At 57.1% G+C, this 17,671-nt stretch overlaps 2 protein-coding genes across 2 annotated transcripts in view; both read left to right on the top strand.

Annotated features, from left to right (window-relative positions):
* The first annotated feature begins 158 nt into the window (after positions 1–158).
* On the top strand, positions 159–4,101 carry FBL (fibrillarin). Its single transcript, XM_037883208.2, has 9 exons — positions 159–285; positions 771–827; positions 1,149–1,328; positions 1,690–1,784; positions 2,016–2,186; positions 2,397–2,529; positions 2,962–3,074; positions 3,556–3,701; positions 3,897–4,101. Exons 1-9 carry the CDS (start codon positions 276–278, stop codon positions 3,919–3,921), a joined length of 930 nt encoding a protein of 309 aa, XP_037739136.1. The 5' UTR covers positions 159–275; the 3' UTR covers positions 3,922–4,101.
* Positions 4,102–6,351: 2,250 nt separating this feature from the next.
* LOC102946201 (dual specificity tyrosine-phosphorylation-regulated kinase 1B) overlaps positions 6,352–17,671 on the top strand; it is a 30,598-nt gene continuing 19,278 nt past the window's right edge. The window contains 2 exon segments of the mRNA XM_037883196.2: positions 6,352–6,570; positions 6,573–6,608. Of these exon segments, the coding sequence (XP_037739124.2) occupies positions 6,399–6,570; positions 6,573–6,608 (208 nt within the window). The 5' untranslated portion in view covers positions 6,352–6,398.

The raw sequence follows: 17,671 nt of genomic DNA on the forward strand, positions 1-17,671 counted from the left end.
GGGGAGGAGGGGTGGTGCCCCACACCGAGCCCCTGCCCTGGGGCAGGACACGGTGCGCACGGATGTTTGCACACACTCCCTGCGGCCGCTCGGGGTGACTGCGCGCATGCGCCGGGGGCGGAGACTACATTTCCCGTGGTGCCTCCTGCAGGCGGGGGGGGGGGGTGAGCGAAGCTGTTGTGCGCATGCGCAGAGATGGCTCTTCCGGAGCGGGGCTGCGCGTGCGCGGGTAGCTCTACTGGCAGCGCGGCGGCTGGCGGCGCCGGTGGAGCAGCATGAGGCCGGGTGAGCGCGAGTGGCCCACGTGGGCGGCCGTGGGGTCTCGGTGTCCCCGCAGAGGGGGCCGGTCGCGGGGCCCGTGAAGGGTGGCGGTCAGTGGGGAGAATCACGTGGCGTGGGGGGGTTTGAGGGGTCACTGTCCCTGGGAGATGGGGGTTGGGGGATGTTTGGGGGGTACCGCGGGGATCGTGTCTCCGAGGGGGAGGGGAGCGGCCGGGGGGCGCTGGAGAGATGCCGGGGGGCAGGGCGGCTGTGGAATGGGGTCAGTGGGGTGTTGGGGTGGGAGCCCCATGTCCCTGGGATGGGGGAGGCGTACCCCTGGGAAGGGCGGTGATGGGGGGGAGCAATGGTGGGGAGTGGTGTTTGGCCGCAGGCCGATCTCTGTCCCCCCACCCCCCCGCGGTTTTGGAGGTGTGGGGGGGGCGTGTGGGGGGTGCTGGCGGGGAGGGCGCGTGGGGGGTGCTGTCTGTAACTCTCTCTCCTGGTTACAGGTTTCAGCCCCCGCGGGGGGCGCGGAGGAGGCCGAGGGGGCTTCCGGGGAGGCCGAGGTAAGTGCCCCGTGTGCCCTAGTGGCATCACTTAAGTAGGGGGGACCTTTGTGGTCAGGGAGGAGTGCCTGACTGGGGAACATTGGCTCAGGGTGGACACTGACTGCACGGACAGAGTGCATCCTACCCCAGCTCCATCGGGGTGCCCTGGCCAAACCCCTGCCTGAGTCATTTCCCCCCTTGCGATCTCAGGGGGACTCTGGTCCCCTTCACATCCCGTCCCAAAGAGTGCAGATGCTGTGCCCTTCCCCTTTCCGCGCAGGGCGGGGGCGCTGGTGCAGGGGGACATTCCTGTTACTCCATCTCCTCTCTCCCTTGTAGGTGGTGGGTTTAAATCTCCTGGCGGAAGCGATGGAGGCTTCCGAGGAGGAAGAGGAGGAGGCGGTGGTTTCCGAGGAAGAGGCGGGCCAGGCCGGGGCGGCCGTGGAGGTGGAGGTCGGGGCGGCCGAGGAGGGTTTAAAGGAGGCAAGAAGGTGACGGTGGAACCCCATAGGCATGAAGGTAACCAGCCAGGCAGTGGGTGCTGGAGTGGCATGGGACGCAGCAGTTTTGCCTCCCTGGAGCAGTGGGGGCCGTGTGGCCAAGGTGGTCTGTCCAAACGGGAGCCAGGTGGCACTGGGGTTCTTGACCAGATGCTGGGTCGTGCTTGATTGGGGCACAGCTGGGGCTGAGCACTGTCCAGCATTTCCAATATTGCTACTGGGAGGTTGTACGGCTGATCCATGGCTTGGCTGCCCAGCTGAGATCCCCTCATGATTCTCAGGAGTGTTCGACTACTGCCCGTAGCTGGACATGTTCCTCTAGCTCAGGGAGGGGGCTCCCCCTGCTCTGATGGCTTCCCATCTTTTTCCCCCCACCCCAGGTGTCTTCATCTGCAGGGGGAAGGAAGATGCGCTTGTGACGAAGAATCTGGTGCCAGGCGAGTCTGTGTACGGGGAGAAGAGGATCTCAGTGGAGGTAGGTGGCCTTGCTGGGCGGTGGTTGGGAGAGGCTCAGGGAAGCGCTGGCTGCGCCAGGACTTGGGGGTGGGATGGTGCCAGCCTGCCTGGGCAGCTCCAGTGTGACCGGAGCTGGTGCTGTCGCAGGAGGGAGGGCGTTGGAGGGTGGGGGAGGATGCCGCTATTGAGCATGCTTACAGCCAGCTGGAAGCCCCCCAGCTCCACTCTGACCCCACTGCTCTCTCTGCAGGACGGTGAGCTTAAGGTGGAGTACCGCGCCTGGAACCCCTTCCGCTCCAAGCTGGCGGCAGCCATCCTGGGCGGCATCGATCAAATCCACATCAAGCCGGGAGCCAAGGTCCTGTACCTGGGAGCTGCCTCTGGGACCACGGTCTCGCACGTCTCTGACATTGTGGGGCCGGTAAGGAGCCTTTCCCTCCAGAGCCACTGCTGGGCCCGGGTCTGTAACGGGGCGGGGAGGAGCACATCTAGAGGGTCTGACTCAGCTGTGCTGAAAGAGGACAGTGCCTGGTTGCCTTGCAGTGGCGGCGTGGGGTGGCAGGGAGAATGGGAAGAGAGGCTGCTCTGCTCTTGCGGGAGATGGCTGACCTCGGCTCTTTGCTGCACCCAGGAAGGTCTGGTGTACGCTGTGGAGTTCTCCCATCGCTCGGGCCGTGACCTCATCAACGTGGCGAAGAAACGCACCAACATCATCCCTGTCATCGAGGACGCACGGCATCCGCACAAGTACCGCATGCTGATCGGTGAGGGCTGCGGGGCCCCGGGCTTCCCTGGCAGGGGGGCAGGCTACAGAATTAGGATCCCCCATCACACACAGGATCCAGTAACTCCCCACCCCTGCTGATAGAAATGGCTTTCTCAGCAAGCGGGGGCTACAGAGTGAGATCCGTCCCATCATGCCCAGGGTCCTGTAACCCCCACAGAACGGTTTCCCCAGCTGTGGGGGGAGCTACCAAGAGAGGTTCTCTGCCATGCACAGAGGCTGGGCTGATGCTTCCCACTTGCACCGGGGGACAATGGGGTTCCCTCTCCCCAGCCGCTGTCTTGGGTGTCTTCTGAGCAGCAGGCTCATGCTTGGGCTGGATTGCGGTACATTGAGGGGATGGGCCTGGCTCCACCCCCTGGCTGGGGGGATAGCAAAGGCAGACATCTAAACCACCCTCTTGTCCCTGCAGGGATGGTGGACGTGATCTTTGCTGACGTGGCCCAGCCTGACCAGTCGCGCATTGTGGCCCTAAACGCTCACAACTTCCTGAAGAACGGAGGGCACTTCGTCATCTCCATCAAGGTAACGGCAGTGGGGCCTGGCTGCTGCCTCTCCCAGTGGGACCCGTGGGCTGTCTAATATTTGGGCTCAGTGGGGAGCTTCCTGGTCACTTGTTGCTAGTTATTCCAGTAGTCCCCAAGGATCAGGGGGGTTTGGTGCGCAAGGTGCTGCACAAGCACAGGGTAACTCCCCTGTGCTGCATTGGGACCTTTTGCTGGGTCCTGTGGGCCGTCTCCTCTGGCCCATGCTGGATCCCCTGGGCTGCAGGCCCCGTGTGCAGGCACTGTCTCTTGTGCAGGTCTGCTGGATCTCCTGGGCCAGAGCTGGTCCTTCCAAGCCCTTGACTGTAGGCTCCTCTGTATCCCTGGAGGAGGGGGCTCAGTTGTGGGGCAGGTTCAGGGATGGCAGGAAGGCAACTTTCGGCATTGGGAGGGGATACCCAGTGACAGGATCGCTCACAGAGGAGGGGAAAGCTGCTTAGCTGCTCACTGCTTCCTTCTAGGCCAACTGCATCGACTCCACAGCTGCGCCCGAGGCCGTCTTCGCCTCAGAGGTGAAGAAGATGCAGCAGGAGAACATGAAACCCCAAGAGCAGCTGACGCTGGAGCCCTACGAGCGAGACCATGCTGTGGTGGTGGGGATTTACAGGTACAGCTGCGCCGATGTGAGAGGTGGGGTTGGGGAGGAGAGAATGGCTGGGTTTGCCCAGCAGAGGGATTGGGGGTATCCATGTACCCCCTAATGGGAACGTGCATGCAGGTGTGGTGGGTAAAGGCTTGCCCTGTGGGGCTGGGAGGCAGCTCTGCTTGGAGGGTGGATCTAACCCTTGTCTTTCTCTTCCAGACCTGCCCCCAAACAGAAGAAGTAGTGTCTCCTTGAAGCTCCTTGTCACTGGGCCCCCAGGCCGGATCCCTTCGTCTCCTGGCATGGGGCCTGGGTGTGGGGTTGTCTCGCTGCCCACCCTCCCTCTCCCCGGGACTCATTTCTATTCTGCTTTGTGGCTTTTTTTTTCCAAGATGTATTTTTATTAAAATATGGGAAAATGGTAGTGGCAGGTTTGTGTGTGCTAGGCAGGCAGTTCACACGCATGAGTAGTGACCCTATCTTCAGTGGCTTCCACTTGGGCCATTTGCCCTACTCCCCCCGCAACCCTGAGGGTGACTGTTGGCCTGGGGAAGCTCAGTGCCTGCTGGGGACGGGTTGGGGTTTGGCCTGGTGGGAGTGTCTCTGGAGGAAGATAGGGGCCTGTTCCTTGATTTTTCCAAAGCAGGGGAAGGAGTTTGTCAAGGTACCTGGAGAGCGTAGGGTTGCCAACCCTCCTGGTTTCACCGGGAGTCTCCAAGAATCAGGCTTGATCTCCGGGAGGCTACTGAAGCCAATTTGGGAGATTTTAGGCTGCTAAGAGTCTGGCTGCCCAGCTGGGCTGAGGCAGGCTCTCTGGCTCCATGCCGCTCCCGGAAGTGGTGGCATGTCCCTACAAGCCCTAGGTCAGTGGTTTTCAAAGTGTGGGTCTGGGTCGTGGAATGTAAGGCACTGGGTCACAGCGGCTCTGGTCAGCACCACCGACCGGGCCATTAAAAGTCCTGTCGGTGATGCTGCTGCCTGGCTAAGGCAGGCTAGTCCTTAGCTGTTCTGACATCGCGCTGCGCCCTGGAAGCGGCCAGCAGCGGGTCCGGCTTCTAGGCAGGGGGGCCACGGGACTCTGTCTGCTACCCCCGCCCCAAGGACCAGCTGGTGGGAGCTAGGGGGAGGCAATGCCTGCGGGTGAGAGCTACGTGGAGCCGCTTGTGTGCCTCTGCTTAGGTAGCAGCAGGTTTGTCTGCTTCTGGGGCGCAGGGCGATGGGCGGTGCTAGGACAAGCAGGAAGCCTGCTTTAGCATCCCGCTGCGCTGCTGACTGGGAGCCACCTGAGGTAAGCCTGTGCCCCTAGCCCGGAGCCCCTTCCTGCACTCCAAACCCCTCAGGCCCCCCCCCCCCAAAGCCTGCGCCCCCAGCTCAGAGCGGTGACCCCCTGCCCTGGCCCAGAGCTCCCTCCCAAACCCCTCATCCCCAACTCCGTTGGGTTGCAGGCATCAACAAATTTCTTCAATGCGGTTGCCAGAGAAAAAGTTTGAAAACCATTGCTCTAGGTGCACGGGGGGCGAGGGGATCTCTGCACCCTGCCCCGAGTGCCAACTCATCAGCTCCCAGGGGTCGGGAATGGGGAACTGGGGCCAACGGGACCTGCGGGGGCGGTGTCTGCCGGCAGGGCCAGAGCTGCCTGCACCTAGGACCTGATGCTGGATATGTTGATGCTTGCGGCAGCCACCTGCAATAAGCACCTCCCGGCCGGAGTCTGCCCCCTGAACCCCCTCCTGCACCCCAAGCCCCAGTCCCCTCCTGCAGCCAAACTCCCTCCCAGAGCCCGCACCCCCTCCTGCACCCCAAGCCCCTGCCCCAGTCCCCTCCTGCAGCCAAACTCCCTCCCAGAGCCTGCACCCCAAGCCCCTGCCCCAGGCTCCGCCTGGAGCCCCCTCCCACACTTGGAACCCCGTGGCCCCGGCCAGAGCCTGCCCCCCGCCCCAGCCCGCTGAAAGTCCGCGAGGGTGGGGGCGAGAGAGTGACTGAGGGAAGGGGGCTGGAGGGAGTGGGGGCGTGGCCTCAGAGAAGGGGCGTGGCAGGTCTGTGGGCGTGGCGGAGGGGCGGGGCAAGGGGTTGGGACAGTTGGCAACCCGTGGGGGGGGCTCCGGCCCTGGGCGATCCCCAAGGGTGGGGGGGGGCAGGTGGCGGGCCGGATTAAGGGGAGGAATTGGGCCGGGGCCAGCGGGGGGAGGTCACCGAGGGGCGGGGCCTAGTCTGGTCCGAATGGGCGGGAGCCTCGTGCGGAGGAGGAAACGCCCTGGCCCACCCCCTCCCACCGGCGAGGGTAGAAGCCCTTCAGAGAAGGGGCGGAGCTGCCCAAGGAATCCCCTGATTGGATGGGGGTGCGCACGCGCAGTTCGTGGCCTTCCCGCCGGCGCCTGTGGCTTGCGTTCGGGAGAGAGAAAGGTCACGTGCTGGCGCGTGCCCTGTGCGGGGGGAAAAGGGGGGAAGCGCCTGCGCACCGCCAGGAGCAGCCACGTGGTACTTCAGCGCCAATGAGGCGGTACCGTCGGCGATAATTTATGACACCATCAAGCGGCTCCTCAGTTACTTGTCAGGGCCATTCCGCTTGCGCATTTCGCCCCGTTGATTTTGGTCACGCGCCCCTTCCGTAACACGCGTGCGTAGATTCGTTCTGGTCAGTCTCATCACGTGGGCTGCCTGCCGCGCGCCTGCGCACGCTCCGCTGGCTGGCCCGGATCACGTGGGCGGCCGGCGCGGCGCATGCGCGGTGCCCCGGCGGCGGCGGCGGTTTGTTGTGGTCGCCATTTTTTGTTGCATTACTGGGAAATCCCGGGGCGCGCGCAGGAGCCGCCCGACCGGACCGGGACCCGCCGCCGGGGGGCGCCGCCCGCAGCGGGACGGGACCGGGACCCGCCTCCGCCCGCGCAGGGCCGGCCCGCCCGAGACCCTCCGCCAGGGCCGCTGCCGCAGGTGAGACCGGCCGCGACCCCCCGCCCGGGACCGGCCCCGACCCTGGGACCGGCCCAGTCCCGGATCGTCTGCCCCGCCCAGCTCAGACCGGCCCCTCCCCGCCCGGGACCCGCCCCATCCCCTCTCCCCGCCCCCGGGATCGGAACCGGCTCCGGGACCCGACCTCGCCCGGGACGGGCCCTCCCCCTGCCTCCGGGACCCGTCTCGGCCCCTCCCGCGTCCTCCTGGGATCTGACCCGGAGCCCCCGAGATCCGACCGGGACCAGCTTCCTCCCTCCCTCCCATCCCCGTGACCGACCTGTGCCCCCGTGCCTGGCATCTCCAACGTCCTCCTTTCTTCGCCTGGGATCCTCCCCATCCCGCCCATCCCTCTTCTCACTAGGGCAGCTGCCCCCAGGAACCCCAACGGGAAACTGCCCCCCCCGGCCCCCCGGGCGACTTCTTCTCTGCATGTCCCCACCCCGAATCTCCCTTTCCTGCCAGGGCGGCTGCCACAGGGGAGATAGGCCTGGCACCAGCCCTTGGCTGGAGACCCACTTCCCAGACCGCCATACCAAAATCCCCTCCCTCTTTTGCCTGGGACCTGACCCTCTTCCCCCCTGTATCCCTGCCTGGCCCAGAATCGATTCTTTCCCCTGGCCCTGCCAGAAACCCCAGCTATCTGCTAGGGCCAGTGCCATGGGTGGGTCCACCTCCACCCCCAATTCCCCACCTGTCCTGCTCCCCTCCCCTGGCAGGGATGCTGCCACAGGTGAGACCAGCCAGGGTCCCTGCTCCCTGCCTAGAGCCTCATCTGTCTGGAACCAGTGTGCTGTACCTAGCATAGATCCCCTCCTCCTGGGAAATGACTCCTTCCTCCTGCCCTGCTGTATGTACCCTGGATGTTGCACTTGAAAGCCTTGCCTGCCCTGAAACTACCCTTCTGTACCTGGTCTGGATCTTCCTCCTGGGAGCTGACCCCCCAAGATCTAACCTTCCTCTGAAACTGATCCATCCCTGACCTGCTCTACCTGCCCTGGAACCCACCATAAAGAAAGTGAGCCCTTGCGTCTTGCCTCAGAGCCCCTGGTCCCCTGTATTTGTAACCGGCCCTGGATCCCATCACCCAGGAAGCGACACTCTGTTGCCCCACTAGAATCATAGAATATCAGGGTTGGAAGGGACCTCAGGAGGTCATCTAGTCCAATCCCCTGCTCAAAGCAGGACCTGCCCTCGAACTCACTGCCCAGAAAGTAACTTCTCCTTCTCCATAACCCTCTGCCTGCTGTAGCTGCTCCTGAATCGGCCACTTGGCAACCCCCCATGACCTCTGGGAACACCCTGTACTTCACCCGGGAACTCCAGCCCCTCCTCCTCCCACAAAGCATTGTTCTCACTGAATGTCAACTGAAAAATCCCCTACGGGAATTGCACCCCCAGGCACCTGCCTGGAACTGTCTTGCCCACACCCGGGAGCCACCTGGGATCTCTACCCATTGCAGTGCCCTGCCCCCCCCACCCCCATATTTCCCTGCACATGCCCCATGAGAACCTTGATCCCACATGGGTATCCCTGATGTCTGGACCCTGGGAACCCTCTTACATTTGTCACCCCACAAAAGCACATGGAAACTCCTTTCTCTTCTGGTACTGCCTGGAAACTGCCCCCTCCTTCCTCTACACTGGTACCACTTGAAAACTCTATCCTGATGCTATCTGTGGACCCTCAATTTTTCCCCCCTTAGGTACCATCATTATGTTTCCCTCCCCTTCTGCTTGGGTGGCTCTCTTGATCTTCTGTGGCACCCCTGAGAAATCTGCTCCTACATGCTGCTTAGGGCCTTGTCCCAATCCATGCCCCCCCCCCCCCACCCCAAAACTGTGCAGCCCATTCCTGTTCCACTCCAAGGAACCTGGCCCCCTTCCCACTTCTGGGAACCTGGAATCCCTTTCACCTCACTTCCCTATCTAATCCTAACAACACTTTACTGCCGTGGCCCTACACCATACCAGGTATCACCCCCTAGCCCTACCTGCCCCACTTTCACTCTCTCCCCAAGCTTTGAGAGGTGATGGGGTGATCTTGGTCTGGGTGGAGTTTTTGCAACTGGGGTGTGTGTGTCTGGGGTGAGGTCTGCACTCTACAGGGGTATCTGCATCTGTGCAGGGGCGGTTGCGCCTGATGCTTTGTGGGGATATTTGCATTGGAGTGCTGCAGATCTGGGATGGGGTGAATCCGAGTTTGAACAAGGACTGTGTGGTATGGATCTAGGATGAGGGGGTCTGGGAAGGGCCGGTGCAGGTGTGGGATGGAGGGGATCCGGTTTGGATAGGGCCGGTGTGATGGAGGGATCTGTACGGAGGGGCGTAGATGCAGCATTTTAAGTGTAGTCCTGCCCTCGGTTTCCCTTACTGAGGGCAAGTCTACGCTACAAAATTAAGTCGACCTAAGTTATGTCCATGTACAGCCACTGCAGTAATTGAATTGGTTTTACGTGTCGACACTATGCGTCTTGTGTTGGCGGTGTGTGTCCTCACTAGATGCACTTGCATCGATTTAACTGCTAGTGTGGGGCATTGCTGGATGGTTTCTGAAAGGCAGCAACATTAGATGTAAGCAATGCCACCTCTATCTAACTAAATTGACCTAAGCGCTACTCCTCTCGCGGAGGTGGAGATGAATCGGTGTAGTGGGCGAGTTACGTTGGTGGGAGCTACATTTTAGTGTAGATGCTTAACAGAGTTAGTTCGACATAAGCTGCCTTCTGTCAACCTAACTCTAATGTAGACCAGGCTTGATTGTCTGTGCAGTCACACACCAGCCAGTTCTCCGGTTGTCCATAGAGTCTCCCAGTAGAAATGAGTGGTGAAGACCCATTTCCCAGAGTCAAACAGAAATATGGTTGTGGGGGTGGTGGGCCCCGTTCCGGCTGCACAGATGCTGGAAGAGGCCGCGGCCATTCGTGCTTTTTGCAGGGCATCTTTACATGCACATATGAGTGCAGTCATTCCGGTTTGTTTCCTAGCAGAGTTTGGAGAGTGTTGCTCCCAGGGGAGTGGGGAGAGCAAAAGACTGTGTTTGGTTCATTCTGATCTGTCTGGGCTCCTTGACTCTGGGGTGCTGCCTGTGGGAGGGCAGCCGTGTGGGTCTGGAGTTCTGGCACCGCTGGAGGGCCTTCGTCTCGCGGCTGGTCTCTGGCCTCAGGGTGTCTCCCTTCCCCAGGGTCTGCTGGGTTTGCCATTATTCTGGTGAACTGATCAGGTCTTAGCTACTCCAGAACTTGTGGCCTTGATGTAAGCTTGAGTGTTAATTTCCCTCCCCTCCTCATGGGCCAGCCATGAGTTTCTCTCTCCCCCCTGCCCCACTCCGTGTGCCTGTCCTCTGCCATTTCCTCTCCTCCCCCTCCCACCCAGAGGGTCTGTCCCCATCTCTCCTACCGGTTCCCAGAGTGGGCTTGCCACTGTCTCCCTTTCCGTGTTTCCCTTGTAGTAGAAGGAAGGGACTCCTGGAACAACAGTGGCTGTCTGTTTGTTCGTGTTAAGGCTTAGTTGGAAGGGGATCTTTCTGCCTCAGTGGGGGAAGTGGCAGTCAGGGGCTCTCCTGGCTTAATGACTGGGGAGTTCCTAGAGTCGCCAGCTCTGAGAGGACAGCCATCCCAGTTCTTAGAGCACTAGCTGAGGACTTGGGAGACCCAGGTTCAGTTCCCTGCTCCACCCCAGTCTCCCTGCGTGGCTTTGGGCAAGTCATTTAGCTGCGTTGTGCCTCAGTTTCCCCATCTGTATCAGGTGGATAATGGCCTCCTGCGGCATTAAAGAGTGTGAGGCACTCAGATTCTGTTGTGGTGCGAGCCATGTAAGTACATAAGATAGAGAGAGACCCCTTCAAAGTGCTGTAGATTAGCCACATGGACAACCCATACTGTGGTGTTTGGTAGTGCCCTGAGCCATGGCCCCATCCTGCTCTGGTTGGAGTGGAGCCCGTCCCTGAGAGTGCCAGTGCCGTTAGCTGGGCCAGGAGGAGGTGATGGTGGGTGTCTGAACCCATCCCAGATGGCAGATGCATGCTGGGGCCACCCAAAGCATTTTAACTCTGCCCACATGGGCTGCCCTGGGAGAACCATGTCTGTCCATCACGGAGGGGGTAATGCTTCCAAATGAAATGAGCCTGTGTGATGGATGGGTACCCAGGAACTGATTGGAAGCAGTTTGGGGCAGGGACTCTCCGCGGAATCTGTCTCTACAGCACCTAGCACAAGGAAGATCTGGTTCATGACTGGGGCAGTTAGACCCTACCATAATACACTTAAACCCTACCGTAATACACCTAACAAAACAATAACATACAGCTCCTGGCCCAGTGGTGTCCTAGTCTGTTAGTAGGGCTCTTAGGTGTATTACAGTACCATCTAATAAATAATGTGCCGCACGCAGCGCAGTGAGGTCCTGACCCATGACTGGGGGCTCCCAAGCACTGCCGTAATACACCTAATAAATACTAATATACAGCACCTAGCGCAGTGGGAGCCTTGTCTGTGCTGGGGGTTCCTAGGCACTACCGTAATATACCTAATAATAATGTACAGCACCTAGCACAGTGGGAGCCTTGTCCATGCTGGGGGTTTGTAGGCATAGGCACTACCATAATACACCTAATAAATAATAATACACAGTGCCTACACAGTGGGGCCTGGACTGTGACTTGGCCTTCTAGGGCTACCACAATAATAAGTGCAGTGCTGAACCAGGAAAGGATCCTGCCTCCTAACCCCCAGGGAGGGAGGTTTATGTCCCAAAACAGCAGATTTTATATCCCTCATTTTTAAAAAATCCCATGTAATATAATGCTGATGTTTTAATTATTCATCCCCATTCCTAATCCCTTTCTCAGTCCTGGCCCCGCTCTTATGGCGGTGAGTTCTGCAGGTGAACAGCGTTGTGTGTACAAAAACAACTTTTCCTTTAATTGGGTTGCTGTATCTTTTGCCACTCCAGCAATAATATGAAGAATCCACACAGGCCCGGCTGGGTCTCAAATAACCCTGGTTATTAAACGCACACACGCTTGCAAAGCCTACCTAACATATGTACTGCTGCTCTGGCTGGCTTCTGGCATGCAACACGGTGAGCACCGCTAGAAGGCTCACAAACTACTTAAAGAGTCACTACATGATTTTAAAGCAGTTGCCTTTTAACCAGATTGGTTGTGTGAAAGGTGAAGGGGGGCGTACCCACTCTTTATACCGCTCTGGTGCGTATCTCTAACCTTCTCTCATAAATCTTTGCTCCTGGACACACCTGTCATTCTAGTTTTATACTGCAACCCATCATCATGGTATCTGAGCACCTTCTGCAAAATTAATAGCAATAGTATGTTCTCTTCTGATGGCCCCAGCCCTCTGAGCAGGTGCTTTGGAGGAGTCAGCCACGGTGACCCCTGGAGCTGTTCCCTCACTCAGTTACTTTTGATTTATGAGGAGGGTAAAAGTTTCTGGTGGTGCTCAGTTTCAGATGGGGGCAGAGTTAAGGTGCCCTGCCTGCCCCTACAGTGTGTGTGGAGGCCTCCACCCTGGGGGTTTGAACTGGGGGCCTCCAGAACTAGAAGCATGAGCAGCTAGAGCAGAGCTAGAGCCAGGGCTCCTTAGGTTGTCGCAGACTTGGCTTCTCTGTGGATTGAGTGCAGAGACGGAGCTATAATACCCACTCACCAGTGGACATTTTTGAATCTTCCAGCAGCTTGGGGCTTTCTCTAAAGTGCAGCCTTGACTGGGAACTTGTAGGCTTCCTGCTGCGTGAGTTAGATATGCCCTGGCACTGAGACTTTGTGGCCATGGTGGCGGGAGAGGAGGCTGACCGTGCCAGAGACTCTTGCTTCATGATCCTTTTTCCTGGGAAGAGACTAGGGCCTAGAACTGCCCACGGAGCCGGGACAGCACAATGACCATATCCTGTAAAGTGAGCGAGTGGCTGAGTTCTGCGCTCCTGAGTGCCCTGCAGCGCCGGGCGCTCAGACCTGGAGGTGGCAGGCGCCTGGGGTGCCATAGCAAGGCGCTGCCCTGGTTGTGAACATCTGGGAATGGCTGGGGATCCCCAGAATGGATCATGTGGTGGTGGGAGCTGGATTGCACCCCACCCCCTCCGGTGTGACATATGAGTGATGGGGGCACTTGAGGGAAGTTGGGCAGTGCCAACTCCAGGCTCCAGGGCTGCCCTGTGTGAACTGCTTCATGGTGGCATGTGGGAGGGAGAGGTGGTGCTGTCATCCTGTGCCTCGCCCCCACTGCTCTTCCCTGCTTGTGCCTGGGTGGCGCTGCACTCCCGGAGGAGCGGGCACTGCCTTGATCCCTCCATGGCGCAGTGCCAACGGCCCGGGCCCCGCTGTCTCTGGGGCAGCCGGCTGAGTGGGGAGCGGGTTATTTATAGCCCTGTGTTCCTGGAAGGAGATCTGGCTCTTCCCAGGCGGGTATTTTTGGAGCCTCTCTGTCCTGCTCCTGTTTCACGCTTTGTTTGGGCATAATCGTCCCCGCTGCATCCCAGAGAGCCTAGCAACACGGGCTGCTTCCCCATTGGCTCCCGGGGATTCCGGCTGGCCAATGGGGAGCCTGTTGCCATGGCAGAGGACTGTTGCACGGAGGCAACTCAGAGGCAGGCGTTCCCTAGATCTGCTGTCAGGGCATCCGGGTTGCAGCCGCCTGGTTCCAGCGAGTGGCAGGTGTCCCTCAAGCTTGGGCTTCAGGGGCCCAGAGCGGGGATCTGCTCTTTGGGCAGCGGGGCTTCATCATGCTCCTAAGTGCCCATCCTGCCCTGCCAATGGCCACGTTTTACTTCGCAGCCTCTGGCCTAGAAGCAAAGTGCAGACGTGGCCCTTTGCCAGGAGATCCAGGTGCTGTGCCTTGCCAGGGTGGGTTGAAGTGCCTTGCAAGAGACACACAGTAAAACTGTCCTTTTCCCCTCCTGTCCTGGGTCACAGCTCGTCAGAGGATTGCAAATGGTGACATTACATTTCCACCTTTCCAGTGGACCCCTGACCATGCGTCATTTCCCCCTCGTTGCTGCACAGGGGGTATTCAAACTCATGAAATCCCCGCCGTGTGAGAGGGACTTTTTATATCCTGTGGGGATGCGATTTGTCCTATTACAATTATCCCCCAGTTTCAGGTACTTTCTAATCCAGGGAAAAGCCACTGATTCGTGCAGATTCTAAGCTTTCAGGAAAATAGTTTCTAGCCCTTGTGATTGGGAAGTTAAACCTTCCAGTGGTGAAGCTGACAATGCAATGCTGTCTTCCTGCATCTGCAGGCAGGCAGCCATGCCCGGGTGCCTCTGCTGCTGCTTATAGCTCTGCCAGGCTGCCACAGAACCAAAGGAGCCAGAATCACAGAGATGGTTGGTCAGCTGTGAAACTGACAAGATTTGGGTCCGTTTCATTCTGCTTATGTTGGCAAAAGTCTGAGCAGCAGCAGAGGCAGGCTGCTCCCATCCTGCAGCCAGAGACTATGGTTTTGGTAGTGATGGGAGCTAATGTATTGGATAACTACTATCTAGAGGCTGGCATAAATACTCAGACTGTAACCCTGTATGGTGTATGCAGCACCTGGCGTGGTGGGAGCCTGGTCTGTGACTAAGGCAGGACAGATAATTGAGTCTTTAAATCGCGATTTGAGGACTTCAGTAACTCATGCGAGGTTATGAGTCTGTTACAGGAGTGGGTGGGCGAGGTTCTGCGACCTGCAATGAGCAGGAGGTCAGACTAGATATTCGTGATAGTCCCTTAAAGTCTCTGATATACTCTGTTACAAGCATCAGCAGCCTGGGAGTGTTGCCTGGCCTTCTCTCTTCTCCCTGTGTATCATTTTTCTCCGTGGCTCTGGGACCCTCCTGCTCCAGCCCGAGCTCAGAAATCTACAAACCAGTGAAACAGCTGCGCAGCCCAAGCCCCGTGAGCCTGAGTGAGCTGGCGCAGGGCTGGCTGTGGGTTTGTCTTTGCTGTGTAGACATAGCCTTAGCCTCTCTGTCCTTCAGTTTCCCCCCATGGACAAAGGGGGTGATAGTGCTGTCCTAGCACGTGTATGTTGTGAGATAAATACGTTAAAGATTGTGAAGTGCACAGATACAGTGGTGATGAGAGGGAATATAAGCATATAAGATACTTCCCTCCTTGTGCCTCTAAGTGACTGAGTGGCTGAGTTCTGCGCTCCTGAGTGCCCTGCAGCGCCGGGCGCTCAGACTTGGAGGTGGCAGGTGCCTCGGGTGCAATAGCAAGGCGCTGCCCTGGTTGTGAACATTTGGGAATGGCTGGGAATCCCCAGAATGGATCATGTGGTGGTGGGAGCTGGATTGCACCCCACCCCCTCCGGTGTGACATGTGAGTGATGGGGGCACTTGAGGGAAGTTGGGCAGTGCCAACTTCTCTGTGAAAAGGGGATAACAATACTGGTTTGTGAAGTGCGTTGAGGTCTATGGACGGAAAGAGCTAGCTATGAGCTAGCTATCTAGATAGAAAGGAATTAGTCATTATTGTGACTAACAAGAATAGCCAGAGCTGTTATAATCAATACTGTGACCCCCTAAAACGATCCAAGAGTTCTGGGAGAGGGATATAATCCTCCAACTCAGACCTCTAACTGAGGAGGGAGCTTCCGGAGTCAGGTTATCCCATTCCTGCCAGCAGTGGGGTGTTTCATGCCATTTCCTCTGAAGCATCTGGTGCGGATCACTTTCTGGAGACAGGATACCAGGTTAGATGGACCCCCTAAGGTCTGACAAGATACCGAACTTGACAGGTCCCCTGGGTCTGATCCAGGCTGGTGGCTTCTGTGGTTTGCTCTTTAATCAAACTCCCTTGCAGAGTTTTGATGTTGTTTGTAAAACACCCTCTTTGCATTCAGATAAATAAGCATTGAAAAATGACTCCATTAGAGGTGCAGACCTTGCTCTGTGACTGCTGCCTTAAGAGCAGCACATGCTTCTCCACCCATCAGAAGATTGGTACAGAAGATTGACTCCTGTGAATGGGCAGTAGAAAATAATTGTCTGTCAGCCTGTGCTGACTTTAAACTTTAAAGCTGTTGGACCCACAAATCAAGCCAGGTTTGGGCGGGTCTGTCTCCAGTTTCCTTGAGTGCTCAGTGTTATGCAGTTCAGCGAATACAACCATGGCTGCATGTAACTTCCCCCATACTGAGGCTGTAATTTTTGCCCATGGCTTGATGTTTAGATCTTGCTGAGGTCTGCAAAGCAAGCCAAGTTTTACAGGAGTCTTTGAGCTCACGGTGTTACTTTTGGCTACACCCATCTCCCCCAAGGCTGGGATTTTCAAAGGAGCGATGTGCCTGGTATAGGCACAGTTTTTGTACTAATTGAACTATTTTGTGTGTGTCTGTGTGTGGGGAGAGTTATTTGCAACTGGTATCATTAGATGAGTACGGCCCCTAGCATGGATGCGGATATGTTGGTATAAATATGCCTTATAGTGGGGTAGGTATTTCCCCTTTCCCTGCATGAATGGACCTGGACAAATTGGAGAATTGATCTGAAATCAACAAGATGATATTCAATAAAGACAAGTGCAGCATACGCCACTTAGGAATTAAAAATCAAATGCACAACTACAAAATGGGGAATACCTTGGGAGGTGGTAATACTGCAGGAAAGGATCTGGAGGTTATAGTGGATCACAGATTGAATATAGGTCAGCAACGCGATGCCATTGTGAAAAAAGGCTACTATCGTTGGTTCTGGGGTATTTTGACAGAAGTGTCGTACGTGAGATGTGGAAGGTAATTGTCCTACTCTACTTGGCACTGATGAGGCCTCAGCTGGAGTACTGTGCCAATTTTGGCTGTAGGACAGATGTGGAAAAATTGGAAACAGTCCACAGGAGAGCAACAAAAATGAGCAGTTTAGGAAACCTGACCTCTGAGGAAAGATTAAAATAACTGGGCATGTTTTGTCTTGAGAAGAGAAGACTGAGTGGGGACCTGATAACAGTCTTCAAACATGTGAAGGGCTGTTTATAAAGAGGATAGGGGTCAGTTGTTCTGAGTGTCCACTGAAGGCAGGACAAGCAGTAATGGGCTCAATCTGCATTAAGGGAGATTTAGGTTAGGTATTTGGAAAAAATTCCTAACTCTCAGGGGAGTTAAGCTCTGGAATCGGCTTCCAAGGGAGGTTGTGGAAGCCCCATCATTGGAGGTTTTTAAGAACAGGTTGGACTAACGCCTGTCGGGGATGGTCTAGATTTATTTGGTCCTACCACAGTACAGGGGGCTGGACTTTGACCTCTCAGGGTTCCTTCCAGCCCCACATTTCTATGATTCCGTGAATAGTTGTAGTGATACATGGCACCTTTGTACACCAGTATAATTGCATCCACACTACTATTATTATTTATTACTTGTATTGCCAGAGTGCCTAGGAGCCAGGACCCCATTGTGCTAGGCTCTGGACAAACACCGGACAAAAAGATAGTCCTTGCATCAGGGAGCTGGCAATTTAAATACAGGGAGATTGTACTGCTTTAGCTAGATCAGGATAGTTAAAACGGTGCAACTTCTTGTGTGTAGACAAGGTGTGAGGTGCGATTCACATTGCCGTTCAAAACTTCACTAAATACAGCCAGCTGCAGGGAAGCTATTTCGTGCTTGCCACAGACAACAGAGCGCGCCAGCCTGCGAGGAAGGATGGGCCAGTGGCTAAGGCTCTTGCCTAGAACTTGGGAGAGTGGGGCTACATTCCCTGCTTCTGCCACTGAATTCCTGGGGGCAAGTCACGTAACCTGTCTGTAAAATGGGGTAACACTGCCCTTCTTCCCAGGCTGTGAGGATGAATCCAGTGGAAATGGTGAGGTGCTCAGGTACTGCGGTAGCAGGATAGCACGATAGAGAGAGTCGTCTGGTCCTGCTTGCCTTCTGTGTTGCATTGATTGTGAGTTCAGTTTTATAAAACTTGGGAACTTTCCCCCGAGAGAGCTGGGTGAAACGAATCTTACGCTTGTACAATAAATTTATCGAGTCAGGCAGATTAAAGTTTGCTCCTTTTGCTTTTAACTCAGCTCCACTACGTTCCTGTCAGCTTGAATTACCTAA

This window comes from Chelonia mydas, chromosome 24, assembly GCF_015237465.2.
Source record: "Chelonia mydas isolate rCheMyd1 chromosome 24, rCheMyd1.pri.v2, whole genome shotgun sequence".
Lineage (NCBI taxonomy): Eukaryota > Metazoa > Chordata > Testudines > Cheloniidae > Chelonia > Chelonia mydas.

Excerpts from the sequence above, each read along its gene's own strand:
- FBL (XM_037883208.2), top strand. Across the intron at positions 1,785-2,015 it reads AGAAGAGGATCTCAGTGGAG|GACGGTGAGCTTAAGGTGGA; the intron begins GTAGGTGGCCTT and ends CTCTCTCTGCAG. Across the intron at positions 2,187-2,396 it reads TCTCTGACATTGTGGGGCCG|GAAGGTCTGGTGTACGCTGT; the intron begins GTAAGGAGCCTT and ends TGCTGCACCCAG.